This window comes from Rhineura floridana, chromosome 10, assembly GCF_030035675.1.
Source record: "Rhineura floridana isolate rRhiFlo1 chromosome 10, rRhiFlo1.hap2, whole genome shotgun sequence".
NCBI lineage: Eukaryota > Metazoa > Chordata > Lepidosauria > Squamata > Rhineuridae > Rhineura > Rhineura floridana.
This window is the reverse complement of record NC_084489.1, coordinates 33,559,277-33,572,559: the sequence shown is the minus strand read 5'-3', so window position 1 is coordinate 33,572,559 and position 13,283 is coordinate 33,559,277. Positions and strand designations below refer to the sequence as shown.

Below are 13,283 nucleotides of genomic sequence, written 5' to 3'. Positions count from 1 at the left end.
TTGCACTGGCTGCTACATCCTACCAGGCCAGGTTCAAGGCTCTTGTGTTAATACAGAAAGCCCAGAACAATTTGGGTCCAGGATGCCTTAAGCTCTTATATCCTAGTCCAATCACTGATATCATCAAGGGGTTAGCTGTCCCCCAGAAGTCAGACACTTAAGGTTGCCAGTCCCATGCTGTGGAATGCTCTTTCAGCAGATGTCCGAAAGGCATCCCCACTTTTGACTTTCAGGTGTCTCTTAAAGACCTCTTTTTATCCTGACAGGACTATGCAGTTATTTTAAATGTCTCTTGAGTAGGGATGGAGGAGAAATTCAATTCAGTTCGAATGAAAAGCGGAATTCATTGTACTTTCCAAACAATGAGAACCGAACACAGCCACCCTTGCAATTCGCAATTCTCCAACCAAGCAATGTTTAAAAAATGCATATATCTGGGGAAAGTGTGCTTTAAAAAGAATATATGAATGAAAATAACATACAAAATGCATTATATTAAAAGAAATTGCTTGCAAAAATGTGTACATTGTTTATTAGGAGAAATTCAGACTAAAATGCTGAAGAATTTTCATGAGGATTAAAAAAATCACAAATTGCTGCGGAGTGTGGAGAACCAAAATTAAGATTCGAAAAATGAGAAACTGGGAGAACCAAATTGATAGATCCTTTCATTCCTACTCGTGAGTACTAGTTATTTAAATGATTGTTTTGTATTGCTTTTAAATGTTTTTATATTGTTGTTTTGTGAGAGGGTGGTGTAGAAATACTTTGTTAAAATAAATAAATAGTGTTGATGAATGGGCACAATAGGCACTTCACAGATTAGTTCTGCACATAGGTAATCAGAAGCAAGTCACACTGAATTCATTAGCGCTTGCTCCAAGGTAAGTGAGTATAGGTTTGCAGCCCCAATCTTTTACACAGTCTTGCACCTCAGTTTGATTCCATGATGATGCTCTCGTTGCTAGCTAGTTGTTGTTTTACATTATGGGGTTAACTCTGTGTGCCAGCACCCTATTGCCATTCAAAGGTTCTCTAGAACAGGTGATAGGTATGTGGTATACTGTGTTGTAGTACTTTCTGTTGATCCTGACATTTTATAGAATATAGGTCAAACTTTGCTTCAGTTTACACAAGCATCAATACAGAGATACTCCACTGAAACTATGGCAACTGTATTGAATGGGGTGCAGCATAAATGATACCTGAATTGGCTATTGTGCAAAATATCAAGACCTAAGCTCTACATCACCTAGAAATCTGAAAACTAGAAACAAAAATAATCCTGAGTTCTAGCCCTAGTGGATTGCTTGTTACTACAAATGATAACTACAGAATAAGAAATTACACTTAATCTTCTCAACATACAGAAATTAAATTAAACATTCTGTTGCCTGATGATCAGCAATATACTAAATACAACTTCCACACATGATTTTATACAGATATAATATCAGTCCACTTCCTAGGATTATAAAGGACTGGGAATACATCTGTGAGTATACAGATGGCATCTGATTTGCTGGTAATGTTGGGAAGTCCATAACAATATGGGGGCACAAAACTATGAGAATCCATAAGGATCCTTGCCACCATACTGTATTCATAATAGTTTTGTTGTAAATATACTAGATACAAAGAGGTACGTGTAATGTCCACAGTCTCCAGCTCTGATTTCTTGGATAAAAAGTATTTGTAAACCTTATGAATTATGGAAAGCATCAGATTGTGATTTTTATGGTTCAGTCATTGGAAACAGATTTGATCTGTGATTTGGTGGCAATGGTGGGGCAACTCAAGAAAACATTATGCAATTTCAAGAAGATCTGTCTTGTTATATCCAACTTGTGTGTGCATTCATGTGTATACTCTCTTTCACACACACACCATCTTTCTCTTGACACCTGCAGCACCCCACTTTCTCCCCCAGTCTCCATATTGCTCCCCTTTTCAGTCTCACCACTATATCACAACCCCCCTCTCTCATTAGGGCCAGTACCTTCTGTGAAAATCAATTCCATTTTAAAACCAAAGAAAGCAAAACCAAAAAACAACAACCCAGCACTTAGATTGCCAAAGTGGTGAAACTTAAAACAGAAGCGGTTCATTTAACAGAAGTCAAAGTGCTATCTGCATTGTTTAATAGTATCTCATCTTTGTTCTTCAGAAAAATTCAAAGGAAGAGGAAGAGCAGGATCACATTTTGATTCAGCACGCAGACGGAGTAGAGCTGTCCTTTATCACATCTCTGGACACATACAAAGAAGAGAAAAGAACAAATTAAAAATTAATAATGTAGGTATAGAGCTCTAAGCTTTTTGTGCATTTATTTGTACAGTGTTTTTTCTTGCAACACAGAAGAGTTTTTCTAATGGGTGCTACTAATCATTTGTAATTGTACTTGTGCATTCTTGTTCTCATGTTTCTTTTCAATAATGCAATACAGAAGCTCAACATATATAAAGCAAAAACTATGCCAGCATAACGTTTTCATAAAGAGTGAATTGAACTTTATTACAAGTCAAGGACAGAACACAATGGAGACAGTCTGGCACCTTGGCTTTTCATATAGGTTACAAGTAAGCTTACCGATGAATGGCATTCATTTTCACAGCTGCAAGCTCCTTTCTTTTCCTTAGCAAAGTTCTCAAAGCAGATTCTAATGTGGTATTGTACAGAGCTGCCCTGCTATACGCACGCAGTTCCCAAGCTTCTCCAGATGTAGAGCTGATTCAGAGCATCCTGATCCCTGATATTAGAAATGTGATTGTCTTCCTCCTCCTAGAAATGGTATTTATTTATTTATTTATTTTCATTTCTAGACCGCCCATAGCTAATAGCTCTCTGGGCGGTGTACAAAACGTGTATAGTATTATTGAAATGCTTCTGGGCTTCCTAAACATTCCTCAAAAGTTTTACTTAAAGAGTAACTTCCATATTAGGTGGGAACAACCTAGGAATGTGTAGAACCCACATAGATACTGTAGCTTCTATCAATGTCAGAGGTAGGTTCCCATGTGACTTGCACAAGTTTGTGCACAATGGATATAGAGACCCTCTCTGAGATAGCCAAACTAGATGTGATGCATTGTTAGTAGTTTAACAGCACATTTAATCTTTTCCTCCTCCACCAAGGTCCTAATGAAAATTTCCAGCCTTCCATCCCTGCTACTAACCCAGAAGGAAAACCCCCACTGGCACCAGTGGAGACTTCTTTCCCATGGCTAATAGCAGGAATATACAGTGGGATTTTCATCAGGACTGCAGTGAGGGAGGAAAATGTTAAACCTCTCCCTACTATTAATTAAAAAACAAAAGCACAGACATGATGGTTAACAACATGGAGGCATGTATAGTTTGGCTCTGAAGGGGAGCATAGGACACTCTCACAACTTTGAGTAGCGGCACCACATGCTTTCCTCCTGTTTCTTGCGCCAATGTGCTATGGAAAGATATGATCTGATATTCTACCCCAATGCAGGGCCACTCATCGTTTTGCTGACTGATATGTGTGGAGGTTTGTGCATGTGAATCAGTAGGGGTTGGATGGGAAGAGGACAGTTTTAACCAAGTACATCAATTTTGCCAGATACATATCCCCTGAACTAGGGCAATAGTGTTTAGAACCAGAATATTTTAGCACAATTGCACATATTGCCATTACAAGTTTAAAGCAAAATATATTTTTAGTAATTCATACTTTTAATCTCCTTTTAATTGGCAGCAAGATTCTGAATCAAATCATTACTGTTGTAAATAAAACCTAAAACCGAGAAGAAGATTTCTCCCTGGATTTGAGATGGATGTGTGTAACTTGGCAGAATAAATAAATTGATGTGCTTGTACTTTAATTGCAATCATAGTCTCAGCTAAGGTTTTCATGGTGCACGTCTCTAAGTAACTGCAGCTGACAAGTAAGGCTGCAAAATACACTTGATGTTTTCATAACCTAATTTCTTTTATCATCAGCCCTTTCGACTCATGCTCCTAGAAGGTAACCTGCAATGTATTCTGGGCTGCAATTGGCTATAATTTAGTAGCATGCATTGATGAACACATTTTGTTGTTGTTGTATTCCCACTTTTTGTTTTTCCCATATTTCTTCTTGTTTTTCTTTAAATCCACATCAAGCCAATACACACATTTTGGTAATTAGGAAACTATATGAGTCAAATACTTCATGACATAGCTGCTTTGAAAATGATTTTTTTTAAAAAAAACTTGCATAACTGAGAAACTGCAAACCCTGTCCTACTGAGATACATTATTTCTTTGTACAATATATTTATATGCTGCATTTTAGGACATAGCCCTTCCAAGGTAGTTTGCAGCAACATAATACACTACCTTAAACAGAAATTTAAAACTAGAGGACACAGAAATTAATAAATAACAATAACCAGGTACAATATTAAAACATTCAAGCCTGTAAAACCATAAAATCATAAAATATAGTTAAAGATAAAACAGCACCAAAAATATAGTAGCCCAGTTAAAATCCTTCATCATAAGAAAGGAGTTGCAAACAAAGTTTTAAGGCCTTTTTAGTGATACAGCCTGTTGTATTGCCACAAGAACAGTGTGTGGGGCCACTATTGAGAAGTATAATGTATTGTTCTAGGCAACCCTGTAGCTACAGAGCAGTGGTCATGTGGGGGCACCACCCTAGAACTGTGCTTCCTCCCATTTTGGGGGAAATTTTCTTTTTTAAATTTGTGACATGACAGACAATGACAACCCCCATTTAAAGAACGATGGCTTATTTTAAGAACAGGAGTAATTTAAGAATAGGACCCCCTGAAAAATTCAGTGAATAAGTGACCCTTGAAGAGTTAACTATCAGAACTTTGTATTATGGGCTATAGCTCGACTCAGCCCCTTGGACTTTTCTTTCCTCTGCTTTTCAGATTCAGCTGTGTTCTCTACCCAATCAGCAATAAAGAAGGGGAGGGTGTAAAAGCCAGAATGGAATGGGCTGGAATGGGGCATTTGTAAAAGAAATTTATGCCCAAAACACTGGGATATGTTAGAGACTCTTGAGAACAATATTAAAGAACCAAAATCCTTCTGATATTATATTTTATTAATGGTTTAACAACCAAAATACCATCTGGAATGGAACGGATTGGTCTTGAACGGCAACTTCCCAGCAAGCCAGACCTACGAAATTCACCAGTCACACATGACTAGAAGGGATTGATGCAATAAGCCACAAAACCTTCACTGAAACCATCATGTTCCATGCAATAATACATCTTTCCTGAACATGGCCCAGAACACTAACATCTGAACTAGCCAAGTCAATCAAATGCACCCGTCATGCATAACTGTATGGGGTCAATATACTAAGCCCAAAACTTTCACAGCAACAACAACCTGGGACCCGTTTTGGTTGGGAAAATGGCCCAGAATTGCAACTTTCTAGATAGCCAGACCAACTAGATTAACACAGCATTGAATGAGATCAATGCAACAATTGGCAAAACCTTGACAGAAACTATGGCTTGGTACCTCTTCCATGCAATAAACAGTATTGTTAGGAAGTTGCCTAGAACGTCCACTTGTGAATGAGCCAAAGCAACAAACATTCTTGTGTTACAATATGGCACAGAATGTCTGCAGAAACATACTCCAGTATCTGTTTCAGACAAGAAACTGTATTTTGGAAAAATGGACTGGAATGCCAACTTTCCAGATGGCAAAACCAATTAAATCCACACATTGGACTATACTGAAAAGAATCTTTTCTTTTTAATAAAGTTATTCTGGGCAACAGGATTTTTTTCAGAATGCCTATTTCCTATGGAACCCATCCATGAAAATGACATCCCATATTGGATATGAATTATTAATATTAAAAAAGTATATACCACTCACTATCAAAATTATCTTGAAGCGGTTTACAAATCAATTAAAACAGAACACATGATAAAAGTACCATAAAAACAGTAGATTGAAATTTTAAAAATTACAATAAAATTACCAAAAATGCAACTGGAAATATCCAGATTAAAACATTCAGTTCCAAAGCATCCCTGGAAATAACTAGTTCAAAAGCATCCCAAGCAATCAAAATTACCAGTAGACTGCTAGCCCACTTGCAAGCAAAGATTTGTGCTACATGCTCCAATTGTTTTCATTGCTAGATAGCCAGATATTACTTCCGTTAATTTAACAGCAGAGACAAATTTCATTTGATGATGTCAAATTTAAATAGGTACTACTGAAAGTTGAGGGCACACTTCTGTATTTTTGTGAATATTTTGATTCTATTATGTTACATAATATATACTAAAGACAACCTTTCATTCCAACAATAAGTGGCAGTGTTTGTTTATAAATTGTAAGCCAGCTACACAAAACATCCTGAATGAAATGTTGGTAGTATGCAAATTTAACTGCAAGACAAATAATTGCTCCAATAAATGCTATTATTCAGTTGGCAGCCCTAGTAATGATTAATGAGGTGTGTGGCTCACTGGGAAGGTGCCATTCTGGGTCTTTTGGTTCTGGATGGCACTTTGGTTGTTAAAGAGTTAATAAAATAATATCAGAAGGGTTTTGCTTCTTAAGTATTGTTTTCAATTGTCTCTAACATATCCTCTCTGTTTTTTGCATCCATTTCTTTATAAAGGCCTGATTTGGCCCATTCCATTGGCCCATTCCATTTACACCATCCCATAAAGAAGCATGTCTGTTTGGCTGCAGTAAGAAGTAACTTTGTTTATCCTGCAGTTATTATAATGAGTAGAACAGGATTGGCTGCTTATAGCTAAAGAGTGAAATAAAGAGATTACTTAAAGTGATCTGGAAAAAAATCAGCCCTAAGTTACCTTTTACTCTTTTAAAGCACTCACTATACTCACAATCATATTGGCTATTTTTTTTTCTTGAATACATGATGGCAAAGGATGAAAACAGCACTAAAGTAATAGAAACACTGCTCTGCACACCACAGTTAGCTGGCTGGCTACCAAGGCTTTAAGTCAGGCCTAATTTCTGATTTTCCCAATATGTACAGCTCAGCATGCAGCCTTTTCAAGGTTTCTGGACAGAAATAAACTCAGCAGCCAATTAAAAAAATCCAATTGCTTTCAAAAATTAGTTTCCAATTGCTTAGTTAGTCCTTTATATAGCAGCCAGTTAAAAAGTGTTTCCTTGATTGTCCAACAAGAAGGAAAATCTAAAGGTCAGGAACAAGACTAGAAGGAGGGACTATCAAGGAGGTGTTAACAAACACACTCTAAAGTATTTATTTTCTCTCTGCCCTTCCTTAAACTTACGGTATGGACAAGTTTGTTTTTCAGGTGGAATCTGAAACTGAGATACCTAATGCAGCATCAAAGCCAAGCTCAGGAGCTCACTATAATTACCAAAGTAGTTTATTTCATAAAGAATCAAAACACAAGATGGACCACAGGTGAAAGAGGCAAAGTGAAACTTTTGAGTCTGATATTCCTGGGGATCTCTCAAAAAAGAGTGAGGCAATTTAGTAGATTAAACTTTATTCATGTAGATTGACACCCTCCCTAGATGAAGGAAGAGTCAGGGACAAGATCACTGCATTCCCCTTCTCTTGGCCTGACCCTCATGTTCTCTCCACCAGTGGGATGGGGGATTGACCGGTGCTATATAACTCTTTCCCCCAAATGCCACACCTGAATATGTGGCTGCCCCACATAGAAATGTGGCTGCCCTACCTAACAAGGAAGGCTTACTAGAGGGCTGGTTCTTGATGTAGCACAAACTTGTTGAAGCAAAAATATATAGCACAAACCTTTTGAAGCAACTCTGTTCCCTTCCCCACACTCACATTTTCATTGTCCTAATACAGGTGTGGAGAATCTTTGGCCCTCCATGTTCCCTGTCTTAACATATCAGCCATATTCAGGCATTTTTCTTCTGAGTTAAATCAACATAAGAGGGGAGAAAAGAAGTGACTAAACTAGCCCTCCCTCTTTGTCATCCCAGTCAGTCTTCACAAGCTAGATGATGACTGTCTGCACTGCTCATAGAGGCTGCGCACACAATGTAAAACCCTGGAAAATCAGGGATCTACATCAAAGTGGGATCCTATACTAATAAACCAGGCTACCTGTTGCAGACAACATTTGGAGGGTGACAGGGACAGCAGTTGAAGTAATGACCAATAGCTTGGTAGCTGATTGTTGCTAACTAACCTGTACATAATTAGATCAAAAATAACTGTGTTGATGAGATATTGAGCACAATCCAGCCAAATCAAGTTTTCAGCACAATCTTCAATATGTCTATACAGAAATAAGCCCATTGAATTGGAGGAACATTTTATATAATGGTGAAGCTGTTTCTTTCCCCTCTCAAGCAGGGGCATATTACACCAGGAGATTATTTAGGGTTATGTTTCTCTTTGAATTTTCACAGAGCTTGGAAAAGTTACTTTTTTGAACTACAACTCCTATCAGCCCAATCCAGTGGCCATGCTGGCTGGGGCTGATGGGAGTTGTAGTTCAAAAAAAGTAACTTTTCCAAGCTCTGAATTTTCATTATGTTGATGTGAACAGCCATGAGATCTTCTTGGGAAGAGAAGGCATAATATTTAATATGTAAATATTAAAAACATTTATTTTCTTATTAAAATAGTAAGAAATAATAAAAATATAAGCATATTCTTACATTGTTGAAATGTAAATGAGCTGATATTAATGAGGTGGGCAGAGCAAACTATACTGAGTTCAGGGAGCAGCATGGCAAGACAGAGTAGAGCAGCAGATTCACTGCCACATCCTAAGCCCCGTTGACTTGTGCTAGCCAGGATGAAAGGTGGGGTTTTATTTATTTATTGCTATGCCAACTCCAGGCTGGTATAGCTGAGGAGCCCTTCAGAAGATTCACGGGGTTTTAGATCCAGCAGATTCAAAGCTACCAGTGATCTGCCCCTTAAGACCTAGTTTCTGGGCTCTGCCACCAGTAGGGATAGGCGAATCCATCAGTTTTGGTTTCTCTCCATTTCTCTTTTTTCTTATCTAAAACTTCAGTTCTACACATTTCCGCATCAGCTTGTATATATGGTGTTCATCCTTAATAAGTGTTCTAATATAGTTCTGTTCTAAATATATAGAATATATATCGTTCTAAATAGTTCTTTTTTTAAAAAAATGATTTTTTGTTTTGCAGCTGTGGCTATAAAGGGGGGAAGGGGCCTTAGTGTTACATTGTTTTACTTCAGGAACCAAGTATAGTTTAATACCCAAGGGGGGTGAGTAAGCTCAGAATTATGAAATGATCAGTCAGGTTAAAAGGTCAAAAGTTCTGTAATGAATGCTTCAGAAATGGCTTTGCTAAATTGAAAATGCAGTAGATCTCAGAAGTAACAGTATGCCATTTTCCTCTGGATTTATAATACAAAAGCTGCTCTCTTGAGCATTTTTGGCCTCTACTCAGTTAGTATGGAGGATTTTCAGTTTCTCTTCCTAGCAGAAAGTGTTTCCATTCTCCACCCTTAGAATAAAAATAACTCTAGTACATTAATGCATATGATTATGCTGTACTATGAAAGGAGGATTAAAGGAGCAATATCAGGTCACATTTGGTCCTTGGTGGGCAGTGCCAGTGAGGGAGGAGAAGAGCTTTTACTACTACTACTACTACTACTACTACTACAATGTTTTCCATGAGTTGTCAAAGAACCAACATGTTTTATATTTATTGTCTTTTTCTTTTTCTCTTTCAGAATGTTTTTGTAGATAAACCAGCATTTCCAGAATACAAAGTTTCAGATGCAAAAAAGTCAAAATTCATACTTTTGCATTTTAGCACTTTTAAAGCTGGCTGGGACTGGCTTATTTTATTGGCAACGTTTTATGTTGCTGTGACTGTACCTTACAATGTTTGCTTTATTGGCAATGATGATCTGTCTACAACTCGAAGCACAACTGTCAGTGACATTGCAGTGGAGATTCTTTTTATCATAGGTAAGACACCCATCTCATTTTCCCCCACTTTGCTCATTCGATTATTCTGGAAATAACTTTAAGGTTTTTAACAAGAAGAAGTTTTAATACACCATTAATATCTGGTGCCTTATTGAAATGACTGAAGCAGTTCTCAGTATGGAAGTTAAAAGAATATACATTTGCCAAAAACTGTATAGTGAAGGTTCCAGATGCACCTCTGTAGAGAGGGAGTTCCACAACTTAAAGGCTGCCACTAAGTTTCTGAACTACTAAGAGGGCCCCCCTCTGCTGTTCATAACACTCGAGAGGATCTATAGTGAGGAGGGTGGTCTTTCAGATATTTAAGGCCTAAAACATTTAAGGCTTTAAACACTAATGTGAGCACCTGATCTTCCAGAATGGAAGGCATATTAAATCCAGAAAGGAGTAATCCCAGTTTCTTCTAATTAGTTTTAAGCCCTCAAAATAATTATGTATAATTTAATACCTTCTTTTACACTTGACTCCTGCTCATCATGGCTGATTAGGACTAGCGAAGGGGGGTATGCTTGGTAGGTCCATGGTGTGGTAAACATGTCATTGCATAAGGGAGCAGTGTTAAATGAGGGTGTTATAGGAGGTGGTGGTGCAACTTCTCCTGAAGAAACTCACCATGGGCTCAGAGATTCTAGATCTCACCTAGTCACCAATACCTTATGCACAGTGCTGAAAAGGGTGGTTGCAGGTCTGTCACAGATTCTACTGAAGGAAATCATTTATCTGGGTATGGGTTCAGATCTGGTTTAGGAACTGAATCAGGCTTGGTCACTGATGGATAACTTTTTTATATACAGACAGGGGAAATGTGATCCTATTATTCTTACTCAGTCTTTTGTGGCTTTTGATGCTATTAACCATGGTATCCTTCTGGGTCATCTCCGTGACTCCATGGGGGTTGAAGGCACAATCGGTCCTACTTAGGGGACCGATTTCAGAGAACAATTGGTAACTATAACCTCATCCCCTGGCAGTTATGCTGTGGGGTACTATCTTGTCTCCAATGCTATTAAACTTCTATATAAACATCTATATATTGGGAGTGGTCATTAGGGAACTCATCTTATTTCTCTGTTACATCTGAACAAGGTGTGGCCATGCACATTCTGGATATCATGGTGAACTGGATAAGGGCCAAAAAAACTGATGCTGAATCCTGCTAACATAGAAACCCAGTGAGTGAGTGGATGTTGGGTTGGGAACTGGGCAGTTTGCCTTTTTTGGATGGGATTGTACCCCCTTTGAAGGAGCAAGTTCTTAGCTTGGGATATTCTTGATCCATCTTTTTTACTGGAGATTGACTTGAAGGCAGTCCATTTCCATTTTTTAATATCTGTGCCAGCCTAGTTGACAGATGCCAATGTTTTAACCTTAGTAGCTTGGTACGTGTAATGCAAAATAGGCTTTTGTATATTTTGCATATTTTTACTAGGCACTTTGAAACTGCTATCATCATGACAATCTTATGGAATGTTAAATATTTCTTTCATATATTACTGAGTTAAGTTCAAGGTCCTGGTTTTGGTGTACAAAGCCCTATACTGCTTGGGATACCTGAAAGATCGTCTTACCCTTATACACCCAGTCGATCAATACACTCTGCAGATGAGGGCCTCCTGCGGATACCATCTTGTCAGGAGGTCCATTCCACACAATATAGGAAGTTGACCTTTAGTGTAATCAGGGCCGGTTCTAAAGGGCAGCCAGGTGGGGCACTGGCCCGGGGCCCCTGGAGCTACAGAGGGCCCTCCGCTCTCCTTCCGCGATCCATGGAAGCAGAACAGGAGCTGCGGATCGTGGGACAAGAGCTTCCGAACCGCCCGCCATCCCCCCGCTTCATTTACCTTTTTCTCCACTGTTTTTTGTGGTTTGCCGTCCATCAAGATGGCAGCCGAGGTTTCCCTAAGGGGCTGAAGCCTCTGCCGCCATCTTGGTTGATGGCACGCATGCGTGCTACACACGTGCATTGCTGCCATCAACCAAGATGGTGGCAGAGGCTTCAGCCCCTTAGGGAAACCTCGGCTGCCATCTTGATTGGTGGCAAACCTGTGCACACAGTTCGCACAGCTGTGAAAAAAGCGGAAAGGTAGGTGAAGCAGGGGGGAGGGGATGGGATGGGATGGGACGGCGGGTGGCTCAGAAGCGCCTGTCCTGCGATCCCTCCCACGGCTGTTTCTGTGGAACGTGGAAGGGGAGTGGAGGGGCCCAGGGCACTCTGGTGCCCAAGGGCCCCGTCATGCCTGGAGCCGGCCTTGAGTGTAATGGCACCTACTCTCTGGAGTTCCCTCCCCTTAAATATTAGATAGGCGCCATCTTTGTTATCTTTTCAGCACCTACTGAAAACCTACCTCTTTCCACAAGTCTTTTAAGTAGAGACTTTATCTCAGTCTGCGCCTCTATCGGAATTGCTTTTTAAAATATTTTTAAGCTTTTAAAAATATGTTTCTAAATATGTTTTGTCTTAATATGTTTTTAGAGATGTTTTGTTGCAATATATTTTAATATCTGTTTTTATGATGTTTTGTAGTGTTTTTCGTGTTTTTGTTTGCTGCCCTGGGCTCCCACTGGAAGGAAGAGTGGGATATTGCTACTACTACTAATAATATTATTGTTATTATTATTATTATAGTAGTAATTATTATTATTCCCCAAATTTAACCTGGGAACTTTAAACTTTTGACAGACATTCATAAGTTTTTGATGTGAGGAAAACATAGATATCATGGGTAAGAGCAGTGGTGTGATTTAAAATGAACCTCGGTTTTCTAGTCTAAGACAAGCACTTAAATTCCGCTCCTCTTGCCCGTGCGAAGCCTGGGCACGGGGAATGCAGTTCTGGCTAGGGGAGTAGCCGCAACCGCCATTTTGGAGAAGGGCAGCGTCATGCATCGCACATAATGTACGTGTGTGATGCATTGTGAGAGGGGGCAGAACACTAGGGGCTTATTTAAGCCCACAATGCCCCTCTCTCCTCCTCTTTGGCTCGCGATGCCCACCCTGCCCTCCCTCTCTTATGGTGTGATCTGGGTCGCTTTGGGGCTGAGTAGGAATTTTTATCCTGCCCACCCTGGTTGGTGGGCAGGTTTTTTGCCTGCTCCACACTGTGAGGGTGGGAGGGAATTGGGTTAGGGGGCGTTGTGATTAATAGGTGGTTTTGGCTAATTCGGCTAATTTGGCAAGCTTAAAAGTTTTATGCCACCGGTGTGGCCATGTTTGTGGGACATGGATGCGGTAAGGTGCGGGAAGGGAAGTAGGTAAAGACAGCTAGGTGGCCCCCTTAGGCACCTTTGGAAGTGATTGGTGGTTCCGGAG

General features: G+C 39.4%; 1 protein-coding gene across 1 annotated transcript in view; it reads left to right on the top strand.

Moving 5' to 3' along the window:
- The window catches only part of KCNH8 (potassium voltage-gated channel subfamily H member 8), a 287,892-nt gene that overhangs the window by 161,352 nt on the left and 113,257 nt on the right, over positions 1–13,283 (top strand). The window contains exons 4-5 of the mRNA XM_061586828.1: positions 2,168–2,295; positions 9,713–9,953. Of these exons, the coding sequence (XP_061442812.1) occupies positions 2,168–2,295; positions 9,713–9,953 (369 nt within the window). The remainder of the gene's footprint in view (positions 1–2,167; positions 2,296–9,712; positions 9,954–13,283) is intronic.